At 45.9% G+C, this 17,692-nt stretch overlaps 1 protein-coding gene across 1 annotated transcript in view; it reads right to left on the bottom strand.

Moving 5' to 3' along the window:
* The window catches only part of FAM227A (family with sequence similarity 227 member A), a 63,386-nt gene that overhangs the window by 39,185 nt on the left and 6,509 nt on the right, over positions 1–17,692 (bottom strand). Inside the window, exons 4-11 of the mRNA XM_057486361.1 lie at positions 14,082–14,151; positions 13,402–13,478; positions 11,744–11,890; positions 6,881–6,982; positions 6,305–6,409; positions 4,341–4,464; positions 2,657–2,764; positions 345–424 (exon numbers count right to left, since the gene is read on the bottom strand). Of these exons, the coding sequence (XP_057342344.1) occupies positions 345–424; positions 2,657–2,764; positions 4,341–4,464; positions 6,305–6,409; positions 6,881–6,982; positions 11,744–11,890; positions 13,402–13,478; positions 14,082–14,151 (813 nt within the window). The remainder of the gene's footprint in view (positions 1–344; positions 425–2,656; positions 2,765–4,340; positions 4,465–6,304; positions 6,410–6,880; positions 6,983–11,743; positions 11,891–13,401; positions 13,479–14,081; positions 14,152–17,692) is intronic.

Genomic DNA, 17,692 nt, shown 5'->3' with positions numbered 1-17,692 from the left:
GGGAGGGAGAGGAGAAGTAGTGCTGGGAGGGACGAAGAAGGGGGTGTCAACAGGGCAGAGAACTAACGCACTCAGGTGTCAGCCAGGCTGTGCTTGTGATGAGGATCAATGGGGAGAAAAAGACGTAAAGCACCAGCGCTGCAGTCCCCCCTTGAAGTGGTTCCCGTCCTTTCCTCCTAGACTGCGGTGGTCACCCTTTGGCACTCCACTCTTCCAGGTGGACTGGAGGACCACCATGTCCCTCCCTGAGGTTATGGGCAGACAGTGCAGAGATGAGGAGCCGACTGGAAGTCACTGAAGCCTGTGGGGCTGCAGGGGGTCTGGGTCTGGGCCTCCCCACTCACCTGAGGGCACTGGGCTTTCCTGCTCTGGGCAGACTTCTGGAGGAAGTGTCTCTTAGAAGTCAGAAAAGAGAACTGTCTTCCTAGGGAAGAGAAAAAGTTGTTTTTCAGTTCCTTCTTGTCCTGGGGATTACACTGAAGACCAGGAGCTCTGAGGCAGCCCCTTCCCCAGAGGCAACAGAAACAGCAGGAGGACCGGCCTCAGACAAAACAGAGTCCTCTGTCATTCCACATGCTGGGTGACCTTGGGCAAATTACCTAACCTCTCTGATCCTGTTAAAAGGTTTAAATACCAACTACTCTGCAGTGCTGATGAGCCAATTAAAGAAGATCATGTATGCAGACCCAGTACCCAAGGCAAGCCCTCAACCAGCCTGAAAAAAAAAGTACTATCTTCAAAAGAAAAACAAAAGATTCAGAATCCTGCAAAATTGAAATGAATAAAAGTTGGATTAAACACTTAAAAAAGCAACACTCTAGTACACACTAAAAAAGTAATCATCTAAAAAAGTAAACTCATAAGGTGTTAAATTAATATTCATTGAAATATCATAAAATTTGAAGACAATTCACAGGTTAGGCTTTTTTTTCACTTTGAAATTCCCGGGTGTCCATGACGAGTGCTGTGAAGGTGAACCTATTCAGTGGGGCAGTAAATGCACATGCTTAGAAGGAGGCTGTGAGGGTGCTTGGCCCCAGCTGAGTGGTGGCTATTATAATTTCCATCCAGCAACTGCAGCCATCCTCTTCTCCAAGCGCTACCTGGTATGCTCCCCCTGTGCCCTAGACCAGGCTTCTTAAACTGGAGTGTGCTTACAGATCACTGGGCCATCTTGGTAAACTGTGCTGCTGGTCTGGTGAGGTGCTGCAGATCATGGCTGGGTAGGCAGCAGGCTAGCAGCTTGGCCAGGGCCCCTCCATGCCAGGAGGCCCACCAAGGTGTGAGAGAGCAATGTCTCTTAGGAGATGCCTCCTTCCTTCCTAGGGCCCTTACCTCCCCTAAGGGCGTCAGACTGAGGGAGGGAAAGGGTTTAATTGGCCAAAGAGACCCAAGTCTGACAGCAGGAGGTTAGTTAGCCTGTCTGGGGAGAATCCTGGCTCCCCAGCACTGAGGGGAAGCCTTGGGCACAGGAACCTCTCTGCACCTCAGTTCCTGCTGTGTGATGGGATCTCTCAGGAGGACAGGGTGGGGATAAAACAAAACGTATTTCAAACAGTGGCTGGAACAGGGAACAAATCTGTATGCATTAGTGTTATTTTTACTATTAATCAAATTATAGCTATGTGCTCAGACTCATATTCTTTGATAATATGTAGTTTTCAGCATATTTAAGAAAAAAGTAATTTCTTTTCTTCTATCTCCCACCCCCAGAGGGTCCTGAATGTTGCCAAGGGATTTGAATAGCCAAATGTTGTCTGCTGTCTGGGTCCTTTTGACCATTAAAGACAAGGCTTTGCTACATTCCTGAGGTGCCCCATAAAAAGGGGCAGACACCCCACCTAGCTGGAGAAAATACCCACCTAATCCAAGAGTTTGTCTCCCTACTTTCGCAGTTCTGAGTTTAAATCCTTACTCAGACACCCATGATTACCCATTATAACCCTCTCACTGCTGACATAAGGACTGCCTCTCTGTTCCCTTCAGTGCCTCTGGGTCTTCTCACATGCTGTTCCCCCTGCCTGGAGCAGTAGTTCTCCCTTTCACCTGCCTAAAATACACATCCTTCAAATCTCAGCCCCACTGCTGCTTGCGGACCCTCCCAGGGCTGGACTGCATGCCCCTCCCCATGTTGCCTGTAATCCCCATCACAGTGCCTGACCCACCATAATATCACTGCTCTGTTAAACTGCCCGCTAGACTGCATGGCAGGGGCCATGCATGCCTGGCACACAGTGCTCTTTCCTGCCTGTGGAGGGCAATAAGAAAGTTGGCCTCGGGCAGTGTGCTTCTCTGAACTCTAGTTTCCTTTTCTGTGAAGAGGATTTAGTGTGGACTTCAGTTGGTTGTTGTGAGGATTAAATAAAAAGGATACAGAGCCCAGCACAGTACTTGGCACTATTAGACTCCCAATAACTAGTATCTGCTATTATAATGTAAAATTCTGCTCCCACATCCCAACAATTATGTTGTGCTGACTCTACCTGCGGTTCCTAAGCATCAGCATTTCAGTCATTGTGATGGCTAGGCTGGGGGTACCTGAGAGAGAACCTGGCCTCGCCGAGAGGCCTTGAGTACTAACGCCCTTCCCTCCTCCAGCTAGATGGGGGCCAGGTGCGGCAGGCGAAGAGAGCAGGAGTCCATAAGGGTACCTCACCCTTTATCTGTCTTCTTCCCTGAAACATTAATTCTTCTCTCTGGAATCTCTCTGGATCCAGTGCTGAATAGTCCCAACGGTTATAGCTCTGCAGGCAAGGATATATACCTAAGAGGGAGTGAACAGTGATGATGAAAACTTCCAGAAAAGAGAACAGGAGGCAGAGGCCTCTGAGACGCCCCCTGCTGGTCCTGGGGAAGCTGGCCTTCCAGCATTAGCCCCACCCACGCTGGTCTTGCGGTCTCGGGTGAGTCATTCCCTCTCCAGAAGGCTTTGGTTTCTTCATCTGGAAAATGGAGACGGTGAAGCCCATCCTGCCCTTTTGACAGCACGGGTTTGAGGATCTGTCCGCACCACAGCCATGTGAACCCGTGATGTGCTACACAGAGGTGAAGGCGTTGTGGTTACTTGTTTTCCTGCCTAGGTCCTCTGCTCTTGCTGGACTATGAGCTCCCTGAGGGCTGAGTCTTATTCATCTTTGCACCTCCAGGGCTTAGTATTGGACTTAGTACATGATAAACAGGCTCTTAGTAAATGTTGGTTCAACATTTTATCACACTGAGCTAAGTGCTGGAAATGGGTTCTCCCCAATATATGAAGGTGATGGGACTAATGCTTTTCTTTTAAGGAAACTGTTTTACAGTCTTGGCTTCTTGGAATCTGAACCCTAAGACATTAGAGGGACCCCACTTTCTCCCTTAGTTCTTTGGTTTCAGAAAGAAAAGACCTAGGATTACTTGAGAAATTTTCAGCCCCTAAGGAAAGCTGCTGTCTCCATTGCATGAACTAAGTGGATGGGAAGTTTATTACTAGAGAAAGAGGCACAGCCAAAAGAGTCAGAGAATGGGAGGCAGGACTGCACTATGGTCAGAGACCTAGCTTTGCAGTTGGTCAGCCTGGACCTGAATGCCTGCTCCCCATTTGTTTGCTGTTGTACTTCTTTGATGCTGCGTATGTTAAGAGGACTAAACGGGGGTGCAGAAGAGTTAACATAGCGAGCCCAAAATGCTATCCTTAGAAAGTACTGCTTATAAAGTTGGCCCTTGGCTGGCATCTGGAACTTGGCTGGTAAGCGTTTCCTTACAATGATTTACAACTTTCCTTAATCACCTAGAAGAAATAGATAAAGTCCTAGAAATACGCAAACTGCTGAGACTGAACCATGAAGAAAAACAAAATTGGAATAGACTAATGATGAGTTAGGTGATTGGATCAGTGATCAAAAACATCAGACTGGGACTGTGAGTGCTGCGAGTAGATGGGGGCTACAGTTGGGCCCCTTGGGGTCACATCGGGGGTGGAAGGGTGGGATTATCTAACCAGCGTACTGCTTTTGGGTTCGAGAGTGCTGGGTCCATGGGCCACAGAGCACAGTTAACTACCAGGGCTGGTACTTGGCTGGTAAACAATGATACACAACTTTCCTTAACTACCTAGAAGAAACAGATGCTGAAACCTGCTCCCTGCAGATACAGCTGGGCACCAAAAGGAGGCTAGGAATGTCTCAGAACTGTTTTGAGGAAGCAGGAAGCAGTATTCCTTGGGGCTCTGACCACACATTTTACATTCTTTAATGTCAAGGAGAGAAGAGGACAACTGCATCGGTGAAGGATAACATACCCAGGCTCAGGGGGAAAAGTGTTTCTGGAATTGCTTTCCCCAGGAGAAGGCAGCTACCTCTCACCTGAAATCCACAGGCTCATCGTGTTACAGATGACAGACTTAAATTCGTGTGTGTTGAACCAGGACTGTGGAAAGCAGCAACAGAAGCTGGTGTACAAGGCTTTACTCAGAAGTGATGGCAATCTCTGGGAAAGCAAGCAGAGCTCAGGCAATATTCTGGACATTTCCATATCCAGAAAAGAGCCCCTGACTTCAGAAAGGATCTGTGATAAAACTCTACTGGCTACCATACTGCCTTCCTGTGTATGAGGGGAGCAGTTCCTGTCTGCAGCTGCCCCATATTTCGGTGGACTCCTTACCTTACCTGGGACCACCCCTCAAACATCACACTATGCTTGGTCAGCAACCTCCTCCCTCCCCCAGCTCCTCTGCACATAGTTTGGTTCAGCCTCTTCTGCAACCTGGCCAAAGAGTAGCCCAGAAAATGACAAGACACATTTGCCCTACCCATCTTGCTGTCTCCCAGAGAAAAGAGCAAGTACTACTTACTGATTTTTCTTCTAAGCACAGGTGGTACTGTAGTTGCTTCTTAACTATGGTTGAACTCAAATTATACATTTATATCTGGCTTTATTCATGTAATATTATGACATAAGCACTTACCCAGGTTGTTATAAACTCTGGGATTTTTTTCAACAGTGACTTCATAATATTGTGCCGAGAGGGCATATCAAGATTTGCTAAAACATCCCCAATGGGTGGATATTGTCTTGTTTCTAAGTCGTATCATTACAAATTATGCAGAACATTTATTTTTATTAGGCCATCTCTGTGTCTGGCCCATAGTCAGAAATTTGTTTGGACTATGAATATGTTTTGACTGCATGAATGAAAGCAGCTTTTCCTGTATATTAGATTATGGCCTCCAGAAGATGGAATCATAATAATAGTTCCAGCAGATATGGTATGTTGAGGGCTTATCACGTGCTGGATAATATGTCAGATACCTCACAAATACCATCTCATTTAATCCTTAGGACAACTCAGCAGGAGAGGCATTATTATCCCCACTTTATGGATAATGAAACGGAAGGCACAGAAAGCCTAAGTGACTTAGCTAGGATAAGTGCCTTTTTGCATAATTGTATCACATTGTCAGTGTGCCATTTCCCTGTATCCTTTACAGCACTGGGAATTATAATTTTGAACCTATGCAATTTAGCATGCACAAAGGGGTATCAAATGACTGTTTTAATTTGTATTTTTGATTATTGTTAAAGGTTACCTTTTTTTCCCATTTGTATTTCTATCCTATCCTGCTGAAGTTCTAGTTTATGAACTTTGTCCGTTGGTCTAAGAATTTGTAAGAGTTCTTTATGTTGTGTGACATACATGCTACCAGTATTTTTGCATAGTTTCTCATTTGCCTTTTAACTTTGTAGTAGTATAAGTAATTTATATAGTTAATCAGTCTTTTCCTTTATGGTAATTTCTTTAGGATCATATTAAGTCTTTCCCCATCCTAAATCATGTAAATATTCACTTATATTGTTTTTTAGCAATCCTTTTAGCATATATATACATACACTCATATATACAAAGTAGATATGTGTATTTGTACTTTTCATTTTAAAATTACATGCTTAAATACTACAGAAATATATAAAATAGAAAAAAAAGTCTCTTATAACCTCATTCCCCAGAGACAACCATTCTAAGAGTTTGGTATGCATTTTTTCAGATTTTTTTCTATTCATAGGCGCACATACATATAAAAAACATATATATTTCATTTATACAGAGTTGTATAAATTGCGCTTTACACTTAAATATCTATATACACATCTTTCCCAGTGTATAAAATCTACCTTGTATTTTGTAACAGCTGCATTACAAGTCAGTGTTATGGATATATCACAACTTACTAATTACTCCCTCATAGAAAGAACATTAAGGGCATCCTGTTGGCATTAGGAGTGAGTAGATATTCAATGTGATTTTTTTCCCTGAACAGTGGATGCTCACTTTTAAGAGAGCCTCTTCATAGTGGGACCTGGGTTCATGAAACAAGAGATTGGCGTAATGTTGGGATATCCGGTCGAACAGCTTATTCTGGACCTCCTTGTTTGGCTATCAGGAATAAAAACGGAGAAGGGTCACTAGGGTCCCCTGTTGAAACAGTGGAGGGCTATGTTTCTTAAATAAGTATTTCTCTCATGTTTAGGACTCTTATTCTCAAGATATTTAACCTGTTATTATTTACATTTTATGGGATTTATAAAGTATGTATATAGAAGCAGAGTGTTGAAGAAAGCACCCTCACCCTGAGCCAGGAGCCCCTGACTCTGCTCGCAGCCCTGCCATTGACCAGCCACGTGACATGGCCCAGTTCCTAGAGCTCAGGGAGCTGTGCGACCTGGTGTGTTGGGGCACACCCAGGGTCTGTGGGCGAGGCACGGCGGGGTAGGCATGGGTGACAGACGAGGCTTTGGTGGTGGGGCTTCAATCAGAGGGGCTTAAAGCCCGTGTTAAAGAGGTTGGGATTTGTTCCATAGAGGAGTAACTTAAGCAATGGAAAAGACCGATCGGATGTGCATTTACCTGGTACTTTTCATGAAAGATCCACCAGAAGCTATCGAGCCATATGGTTCTTAGATGAGGAGAAGAGAGGAACTTCTCTAATTCTCTATCTGAACAGAAAGACTTGAAAAGAAACAAAATTCACATTATTATTGCTATTTTTTTTAAATAGCCACAGCCTCACATTTGAGGGGACGGGACAGACAGCACACTGAGCAGCCCGTGCAGTGATCTGGACAGGCAGGCGTGGGGCCTGAACTTGATGGTGGCCGTGGGAAAGAGGAGGAGGCATAGTAAAGATGGTACTTGAATATGAATAGCCACAGTCAGATTCCTAATCATCTCCACTCAAGACCTGCCTTTCCTCCTATGTTCCACAGCTTGTCGTTGTTACTAATCACACCATCTTCTGCCGGTCCTCTTTGGAGTCAACACACTTTGGAGTCCATTAAAAAAAAAAACTACCTTTTAGTGAGTGTGTCTTGCCAATGGGTTTCAGCCCCGGGCAAATTCACTATGGATTCAGTGTGACCAAAGAAATGACAGTAGAACGTTCTTGGGGTGAAAGGGTTATACCCAACTTTATTTCCACGGTGGCAGGTCAATTACTAAAATCCCGTTCACTAAGAGGGAGCCTGCACGCAGCAAGCCAGTCTCTGCCCCTGTGCCCACAGCCATCCTCTGGGCCTCTGTCCTTCACGCTGCCACTCTAGCCTCTGCGCTGCTCTCCTGCAGCCTTGCAGCTGTGCCACCGTGTCTGGCAGAGCACTGGGCAGAGCTCTTTATATAGAGTCAGTAACAACATGTTGCCCACACCTGTGTAGTGAGCTAGCCAACCAGGGCCAGGTGAGAATCCTGGCCACAGGAACTTTCATTTTATCCACAGAGTGCTTACTGTTTGCCTTGCAAGGTGTTTTTACACATTTTCATTTAACCCCTACAGTAACGATACAAGGCATGTGTTATTATCTCCATTTCACAGATAAGGAAACCAAGGACCAAAGAGCTAGAGTCATTTGACCAAAGTAATACAGCCACCAAGCGGCAGAGCACCTCCTTCCTTAGCAAGGAACTCTGAGAGCCCTGCTCTTCACTGTCTGTTCCACCATTCCTTGAGCTTCCTTAGAGAGGAAGTGTAGTCAGAGCAGTTAAGCACATACTTTGGTACCTGACTGCCTGGATTCAAATCCAGCTCTTAACACTTATGAGCTGTGTGACCTTGAGTAGTGTTATTGAACCTGTGTGTGCTCAGTTTCCTCATCTGGAAAATGGAGATGGCGGTGTTAGTCCCTACCCTGAGGATTGCTCCAAAGACTAAATGAGGTGTGATCTTTATACAAAGCGCTTAGTGCCCCGGCTCTTAGGAAACACTCGTTAAGGGTGTGTCAGTTCTTTATTGTTTATTTTATTCATATGCCTTCATCCTTTCAAAAGGGATTTCATTTAAGCCCTTCAAAGGATATTTATTAAGCACCTATGAGGTACTCAGGATGGTGATAGAGTCCCTGCCCTTGAGGTGTTAGCAGGTAAACAGACATTTATAATACAGTGTGATAGGTGCCCGGAGAGAAGGACTTGAAGGGGATAGGAGCCCACAGCAGCAGCTGATCTGTGCTTGGGGTACCAGAGAAGGTTTTAAGGGTAAGAATGACTGAAGAAGGGAGGACTGAGAGCTCCTCTGAGAGGGGGAACGCGTGTACCAAGGCTGTGAAACAGCACCACCTGGTTGGGGAACTTGAAGGGGTTTCTGCAGTGGAAACACTGGGCATGGGCGCTAAGAGGCCAGGCCGGAGCCAGACTATGAGGTGCCTGTGGGACAGGACCGAGGGTTGCTCTGAAACTGGATGGGGGAAGGGCACAGCCGGCACTGAAGAATTTTCAACAGGGCAGGTACACCATGAGACTGGTGTTCTGGAAAGATCCTTGGAGGCAGTGTAGAAGATGCATTTGAGGGGACGGGGCAGACAGCACACTGAGCAGCCCGTGCAGTGATCTGGACAGGAAGGCGTGGGGCCTGAACTTGACGGTGGCCGTGGGAAAGAGGAGGAGGCAGAGTAAAGATGGTACTTGACTCTTAGTGACTGCTTGGATGTGGGACTGAGGAGAAGGGAGGAGACTGGTTGATGCCCTGATAGAAGGTTGTAGTTTTCAGCAAGATAAGGAACCCAAGAGGAGAAGCAGGTCTGATGAGGCTGAGAAGTCTGGAGGGCATCAGGGCAGGAGGCAGAGAGATATGGGAGTCGGGAGCACAGCAAAGAGTTTGCAGGTAGTGACAGCTCTTAAGTTGTGATTAGCTTGCTGTGGAGAGAAGATGCCCCCCAGGGGTCTGTGCAGAGGGACAGACAGAGCAGAGGCAGGGGTCCTGAAGAGCATGGATGGTGAAGGGCTCGGTAGGCTGAGGTGTGCTGCCTGAGTGCAGGGAGAAAGCTGCCACAGAAACCAAGGCAGGGAAGGACTTCAGAGTGCAGGGAGTCATCTTCTGGTTCAGTTCTGTGGAGCGGTCACCTCAGATAGCAACAGAAATGCATCTTTTGAACTTGACAATCCGAGAGGTCATGGTGGATTGACTGGTGCCGCTTTCAGTGATGGGGAGGGTGGGAATCCAGGTTGCAGAACAGCAGTGGGAATGTGAAGCCAGCGGGTGTGAGCAGCTCCTCAGAGGAGCTGCGGGCGAGGCTCGGCGCTGGGCTGGGGCCACACTCCTGCCCGAGGCAGTCAGGGCTTTTGTCCCCATGGGGCTCCTGGTCTTGCTTTGGCCTCCAGACTCTCCGGAGCAGAGCGAGGCGGCCGCAGAGTGGGAGGCGGAGGCGGTGGGAGAGGATGTGAGGAGGCAAGGAGAAGTCTGGGTGGCCCCTGAGCAGGACGGAAGAGGGTCCTTCTAAAGGAGGCACATATTTGCCCTAAGTTCCTAGGAAACAGCAGCAGTTATAAGACTGAAAGCATTCCAGGAGATGTACAGTTGTTCTTAAGGCCTAAGGAAAACATTCTCCAGAGCACCTCAAAAATGGGACATTAAAAAAAAACATAGTCGTCACTGTCCTGGGCACTACCTACACAGCAAATGGGACACACATGTGGCTGTGCTGGTGTGCCTGTCAAGGGCAAGCAAGGATGTGGGCTGGAAGGTCACACAGCAACAGCAGAACCATGAAACACAACCCATTTGTTCTCAAGGCTTTCCTCCTTTCATAATTACAAAAAAAGGAAGAAAGTGATAATCTTATCACTCAGAGAACCCTGGTAATAACTATGTAGGGCTTCATCCCCAGATTTTCCTCTGTGTGTGCTTATATAACATTGCAGTGTAGTTTTATATACTGATATTTTTCCATTTAACATCATAGCAAAGCATGTTAAAATATACTTTTTATAAGCATTAATTTTAATGGCTAAGTAATCCATGATATATATAACCAAGGAGACTGTACTATTCTATTATTGGTCATTAAATTGTTTCTCATAACATTAAGAATAACAACTACCATTATATGACAGCTTAAGACATAAAACTAAGTAAGTACTGGGCTCAGTGGTTTTATACACATTATCTTACTTAACTTTACAATAACTCCTCAAGGAGTTATTTTATAGACCCTATTTTATAGGAGAAGAAGCTAGAACCCAGAGAGCTACTTAATCACAAAGGTGTACTGCCTTCCAGTTCCTTGGGATCGTAAATAACAATATGGTGAGCAGTTTTTCACACTGTCCTAGAGGGGATTTGATGGCCTGAGTGCCTGCCGCTGATCCACCGCTTTGCTGAGAGAAGCAGGGGGTCGGGCACCTGGCCCAGACACCAGCGCTGGTGGAAGGCAGCTGTCCACTTGCGGACCACAGCCCATGCTGGAGCCTGGCTCAGGAACGCCAGCAAACACCCCTGTCATCCTGGGCAGTGGCTGCCCTGAACACCTCATCACTCTTAGCAAGTCCGAATGCAGGACACAAGAGGAATGAGACAGATGGAGCTGGTGTAGGGACACAGCCAGAGAAAGGGCGGCAGGGAGAAATGGAGAAGAGGGAAGGAAGGACAGAAAGGGGACTGGAGGGGTAGGGAGAAAAGGAGGCAGGGTGGGAAAGGAAGAGAGAGGGATGGAGAAAGAGAGAAACAGAGAGAGATGGGGGCGTGTGGTTCAATGCAGCTATGAGAAGTACAAGTAGAAGAGACTAAGAAGCTGGGTCCCAGGAATGGTGGGGTGACCAGTTAGGAGCTGAGGGGACAATGACCAGTTGCTCTGGGGACACCAGAACTAATGTATAACCATGAAGGGTGATGAAGCTCAGCTGTAGGGCTGCCAAGACCATTTCCTGGGTTTCCACCCATCCCCACACTTCCTTACAACTACCCCCACCTCCTGAGTGACCAGTGTAGCTTCACATACGCACGCAGGTTCTTCCAGGCCTTAGAATACTCCCTTCCTCCTACGGAACCCAGTATGCTCTGGTACACTGCTCTCCAAGTGCGTAACTCACCCCAAGGTGTACGATGGGGCATGGGAAGAAATATTCTAACTAATGCCTACTTATGAAAGGAAAGAAATTACGTTTCCTAATATACAACAGAGCAACAGACAACAGAACATGTATATCATTCATAAAGAAATGATATCAGGAGGATGTGTACGCAAAATTTTTTGCTAATAGGACGCATGATCAGAACAGTCTGGAGACCAGCACCCTGGTAGAAAGAATCTAGGCTTTGGAGGGAACAAGGGCTCGGGTTCTAATCTCAGCTCAGACACTTACAAACTCAATTGCCCCGATGTGATCCTGGGGTAAAACACAGGGATAGCTGTGTCTGTCTGACACATGGGTCACTGTACAGTTGGGGCCCAGCTGGGCCCACAGCTGGGCGCCACTAAGCTGAGCGCCGCTCTCTTTCCTTACCTTGCCACTAAGGGGGTTTCTCTCAGCCCGGACCACATTGCCCACCAGGCCACAGAAGTCCACCCCGTTTGGAAGCTCATTTGGCTGAGAGTTGTGAAATTGTGGGTGCTGGTACAGCTCTGCCAGCAGATTTTTATCTGGTGTTTTCTAAAGCAAAAAAGCAGAATATGAAAAAGGGGTCTATCGTTTTGACAGTTTAAAACATTAGGGTATCTTCCCCCCCCTTTTTTTAGTTTAATGCCAATTTAATTTTAGTAATTATCTTCCCCTTTTTATGATGAAAACCACATAACAACCTTGTAGGACCTTGAAGAAGATGAGAGTGCTCACGATCCCAGCCCCCCTCACTAAACACCTACTTACATTATTTTCCTGAAAAGGAAAAATACACACACGCATTTATATAAGTGTATATATGTAACTTCAGTCACTTTACACTACATATATACACATACATACTTTTATGTCCTGCTTTGTCCATTTAGTGTTAGATTTTTCACATTGCTACATTGTTTTCAAATTTATCATTAAAATAGTATATCCTGTTGTGAAGATGTCTACGACTTAATTAACTACTCACTGATTACTTCCAATCAATGTCATTAATAACATTGGAGCATATACTTCTGTGCCTTTTGGGTTATTTGTTATGAATTTCTTAAAATAGCAATATTTGATCAAAGGATATGACTATATGGTTCTCAATATATATCATTCAATGGATTTTTTGAATAAAAAATATAATGATTATAAAACATGTAAAAATACGGAAAGTAGAAAGAGGAACCAATTACTATCACCCAAAGGCACCCTATGGGAGACATTTTGAGGGACTGCGTTACCCTCTAACTGGGCTATGGCTCTGACAAAGGAAGAACTCGGTGATGAATCTCTTTGACTTGGAGTCAGATAACCTGGGGCCGCATGTCAGCTGCCCTGTTTACTGGCTGTACTGCCTCGGGCAGGACATTTACACCTGCTCGGCCCCCATCACAGGTAGTGTTATAGTTTCCTCGCAGATACAGCGTTTAGGCTTTACACTGTGTGGGAATTTCCTAGGCTAACAGGTGAAAAGAGGACAAAAATAGCAGATTTCCATATTCTTTGGCATTTAAAGGTTTGAATACATATGATCTGGGTAGTTTAGAAAGCAAGTTTCGGAGAATCCTAAGTGGGTAGCTTCGAGGTGACCAGATTGCTGCCACAGAGGCAGCAGAGGAAGCGGGTCGGAGCTGAGCAGGAAGCGGGGCTCTGCCCTTGACAAGCTGCACGATGCTGGACAGGTCGGCGACTCCTGACTGTCAGCTTCCTGGGGTCTGCGTTGCTGGACTCACTAGCCCAGCTGAGACAACGGGCCTCTCGCAGCCACGCAGCACAGGGGTTCCACGTGAGCCGAATCTGAACTCACTGTTTCTAAGGGGGGATACCATCTAAGTTCTAAAAATAAACAGACAAACGACCTCTGGATCACTCCTCATTCTACCCTTTTGAGGGTTTTATGAAAAATTCAAGCCTTAAGATACTGTAAGATCCTATAAAAAGGGACCTCTGTTCTTTTCCTGAATAATCCAGGTACCAAGGATCCCCTCCCCAGGAATAAAATCTATGTCATGCCCAGCAGAAACCTGTTAGAGACAGACCCAGCAAGAGATCCTTACCCTTCTAGTAAAAGAAGGTTTGACATTCCTGGATTCCACGTCTCTCCAAGTGTACTGTGATTTTCTTTGACTCTTGTCTGCAGAAGATTGAAAGAAGACAAATAGGATGTGAGCAGCCATGGGTCTGCCACTGTTGGGAAGTAATTATAATTGTGATTTTTCATTTAACCTGAGCCGCCGGATGATACTCCCACTGTTAGTTTCACTAGATCCCACCTGTGTGCCAACTTACTGCGCTTCCCTCTTTATTCAATTAGATTGCTTGAGCCAGAGAAGCAGCCCAGAGTAGAAGACAAAGCACGGGATTTGAAATCAGGCCAGGATGAACCCAAGACCTGCCACAGACAAGCTGTGTGGTTCGGCAAGTTGCTCCCTTCCACCCAAGCCTGTTCCCTCATCTATAAAATGTATTCAATGGTGCCTACCTCACAGGCAGGGGCATTACAAAGACGTACAGGAGGAATACATGTGAAAGCACCTGGCACAGTGTGTCACAGAGCAGGTAGTCTCTGCAGGTACTGCCCTGCCCTCCAATGTCTAAAGCCAGATTTCAGGCTCCTTCAGAAGAGGACAAAAATATCCTCATCTGAAACTTGACATTCCTACTTAATTGCATTTTAGATACTGAAAGAACCAAACCCCACGAAGACACCATCGAGGCTACGAGAAGGGGTTTTTACCTTTGTCTCCCAAGCTGCCGCGACTTTTCTCTGTTAAAGCCTTCTTCTCCAACTCAAATCTCTCAATTGCCTTCAAAAACCAAAAAGAAATGGGGCATTAGGGATTAACGCAAATCTTGAGGGGGAGGGGGAGGGTCAGGACCAGGCCATTTCTTCTGTTGGTGTGCAAAAGGCCTGGAGCAAAGTCTGTGACAGCCCCTTGCTATCTTCCCGTAAGTGGCAGGACCTTGGTGGCTGTCAGTGGCACTGACCTCATCCCCTTGTCACCACCAATATATCCCCCCCGCCCCTGCCTGCCCTCTCTCATGCTGCCACTCCCCTCCTGGCTACACTTCTGAGAACAGGATTTGCAACAGGTTCCAATCATGGCTCCACAAGTTACAAACTATTGTTTAATCTCTCTTTAAAAGGTGGAGAGTGATACCTACCTTCCAGGGTTCTTACAAGGATCAGCTATAAAGTATTTAATACATCTTAAAACACTAGCACAGAGGCTACCAGATAAGAGCTGCTCAATAAAGGGCAACTATTATTATTAATCATCATATCCTTGACCTTTCAAGAGATTTCTCCTGATCTAGCTCCTCCTCCACCGCCACCACCCCTTCCTAAAAAGGAAAAAAATAAAAATGAAGTCAGTGACCCAACAGGTTGTACGGATTGTCCACCATGAGCCTAGCACTGTGCTCAGATAACACTTAACGAAGAATATGATTCAGTGTTTTTCCCCCTCAAGGAATTTACTCTCTCTTCAGTGAGTCAAAAGTCAACATGCATGGACTAACTGAGTCCTAAACTGCTATGTTTAAGGATTCAAACAAGTGAGATTAATATAAGCTGGAGCAGTCACAGAGGAGTGCCCAGAAGAGGTGGGATATGAGTGTGGGGGGAAATGATGGGGCATTTGTCTCCTTAGCTTGATAAACTGTGATGTGCCTCCCCAGCCGTCCCCCCATTCTCCTGAAATGGCATGTGTGTATGTGGGGAAAGGGGTCACATCAGTAAGTCTACCAACATTCCTGTGCCAATAAAATCCACTGAGATAGGCATGATGAATGAATTGGGTGGATGTGTGTTCATGTAGCACAGAGCGATGTCTCTGATGCCATTGTAGTCAATAGCGTCAGGGCCTTGGAAGGGTGGACAAGATTTGCACACACAGAGAGCAGAAAGGATAGTTGAACACTGGAAGAAAAGCAAGTTTTAGGGGTAAAAGGATGAGACCAGCACTGGGTTCAGTTTGCATCTGAGATGACCTCAGGGCCTTCGAGAGGGGTTGTTCCTGGGGAAGGTGCCTCTCAGAGCTACTGAGGACCAGCACTGCTGGGGGATTCTTCAGATCTACAGATTCATCAGAGAGGCTTATTCCTTAGTTCTTTGTTGGGTCCTGAACTGTTTACTTATTATGACTCCTGAATGGTTCTCTATTTAAAGTTTAAAAACCAGCATATAACTTACATGGCACAAAATCAAATAGTACAGTAAAATGCCTCCCTCCTATCCCTCACCCAACACCCTTCATTTTCTGCATAGCCTTCCAGCGGCATTTCGCTCAAATGGGAGCATACACGTGCAGCACTTTTCAGTTGTAGTTTTTAAAAAGCTCTCAGGGGAGTCTGATGATTTCTTATCACCCCTCTAGGTAGCTAGGACTAGGAGACAGAAAACAGGGAGAAGCTAAAATTCATGAATGCATCATCCGCAGGTATTTCCTGAGCACCTACTAGAGGCCGAAGGCTATGCCACACCAAGGAAGCAGCAGGGAGCAGTGCGTGCCATCCCTGCCCCTCACGGGCTCACAGACCAGCGGAGGGAAGCCAGGGATTACAAGGTGAGAGGTGCTGCCGTGGGGTGGGCCAGGAGGGCACCTACGCTAGACTTGGGGTGGAGGTGAGGGAAGGCCTGTCCAGAGGTAATGACCTGCGGGCAGAGAGCAAAGGAGCGTGGCTTTGCTGGGGTAAATGGTGAGGCTGCAGTGGTGGGTGAATAATCTCTTGAGGAAGTGAGACTGGGAAGAGCTAAGCAAGGTTCACGGCCAGAGACGGGAGGGAGACCTGCATGTAGGGCATGGAAGGAATAGAATAGGACCTGGGCCATGTGGGAAGTGGCGAGGAGGACCTGGGACTTCTAAGGGGATGGCCCACTCGCCATTCACACATATCTGTTAAGCACTTCTTCTGTACCAGGCATGATGCTGGGTGCCATCCAGTAGGGCAGTATGGAAGCTGGAGATACCAGTCTGACTGTGGGTGCCAACTCAGGAGAAGCAACCACACAGTCAAGGCCTGGTGTATAAAAGGCGAGGCGAAGTGCAGCCAACAGAGGTTGGGCAGGGTAGCCTGGGGATGGGCTCTGAGGGCAGCAGGCAGATCTGACCAGCTGCCTGGGCAGAGGAACAGAGATGACAGGCAAGGGGTCCCTCCCTCTAGATCCTCTGAGGACCCATCCTGGTCTGACTGGCGATGAGGGATACCTGAGGAGATAGGTCAATAGTGGGGTGGGCAGGCTTGCAAAGCTACCAGACCTTGCTTTGGGGAAGATAACATCATTCTTTTTCCTAATTTAGAAATTATGCCTAAAAATCACAGAAGTGGCATATAAATACATTCTTGTTGTAAAATACTCAAACATTACAGAAGAATATGGGGTAAATAAAATTTTACCCACCTCCCATCTCACCCCTTTCCAGAGCTGACCCCATTAACTGTTTGGTCTGTATCCTTCCAGGCTTTTTTCCTACATGCTAAAACATATACAATGTCCCTCCTGTGAGCCAGGCACTCTTCTAAACCCTGATCCAAGGGTTTTCATGAGCTTCAACTCACCTAATTCTTGCAACAACCCTATCAGGTAGATACATTATTAATGTTACCAACATTTTACAGGAAATTGGGACTCATAAAGGTTAAATAATTTACCTAATGTCACGCTTTGAGGAAACAGTAGAGCAGGAATTTAAGCTGTTAGTCTTAACCCAGAGCCCTGCGTCTGATGCTATACCCCTCCCACATATACGTGTACAGAGTGTCTTTTAACTTATGTGGAATCATTTCAAATAGTGTGTGTGTGCATATTTTGCTTGTATTCAAAATTCCTTTCTAAGCCCTGCTCAACAGTGGGGCAGGGGAGACTGAAGCTAGTGGTCTCCTCTCTGCAGCAGTAAAAAATGGCTTAACCTGTGTGGAAGGCAATTTGACTGTATTTATCAATATTTCACATTTCACTTCTAGGGCTCTATCTTGCAGAAGTACTCACAAATGAACCCAAGATACATGTACAAAAATATTTACATGTTCATTATGATGAAAATACCTCTGAAATATTCATCAATAGGGAATAGTTAAATTAATGATGCCATATCCACCTACAGAATACTATGCAGCCATGAAAATGGGACAGGTCAACAGTACTGACTTTGAAAAATTTACAAGAGGTATTATGTTAATAAATCATATTTTCATTTATGCTAATAAAAATTAATGAATGAATCAATAAGAGAAAAGGAAAAGCCAGTTATAAAACAGTATTTATGGTATGATTCTATTTATGTTAAAACAAGAAAACAATAATCCTAAATGTATGTGTTGTATATTTCTAATGTGTAAGAAAAA

Source organism: Manis pentadactyla, chromosome 10, assembly GCF_030020395.1.
Source record: "Manis pentadactyla isolate mManPen7 chromosome 10, mManPen7.hap1, whole genome shotgun sequence".
Classification (NCBI taxonomy): domain Eukaryota; kingdom Metazoa; phylum Chordata; class Mammalia; order Pholidota; family Manidae; genus Manis; species Manis pentadactyla.
The sequence above is the reverse complement of the archived record's forward strand: the minus strand, read 5'-3'. Positions and strand labels throughout refer to the sequence as shown.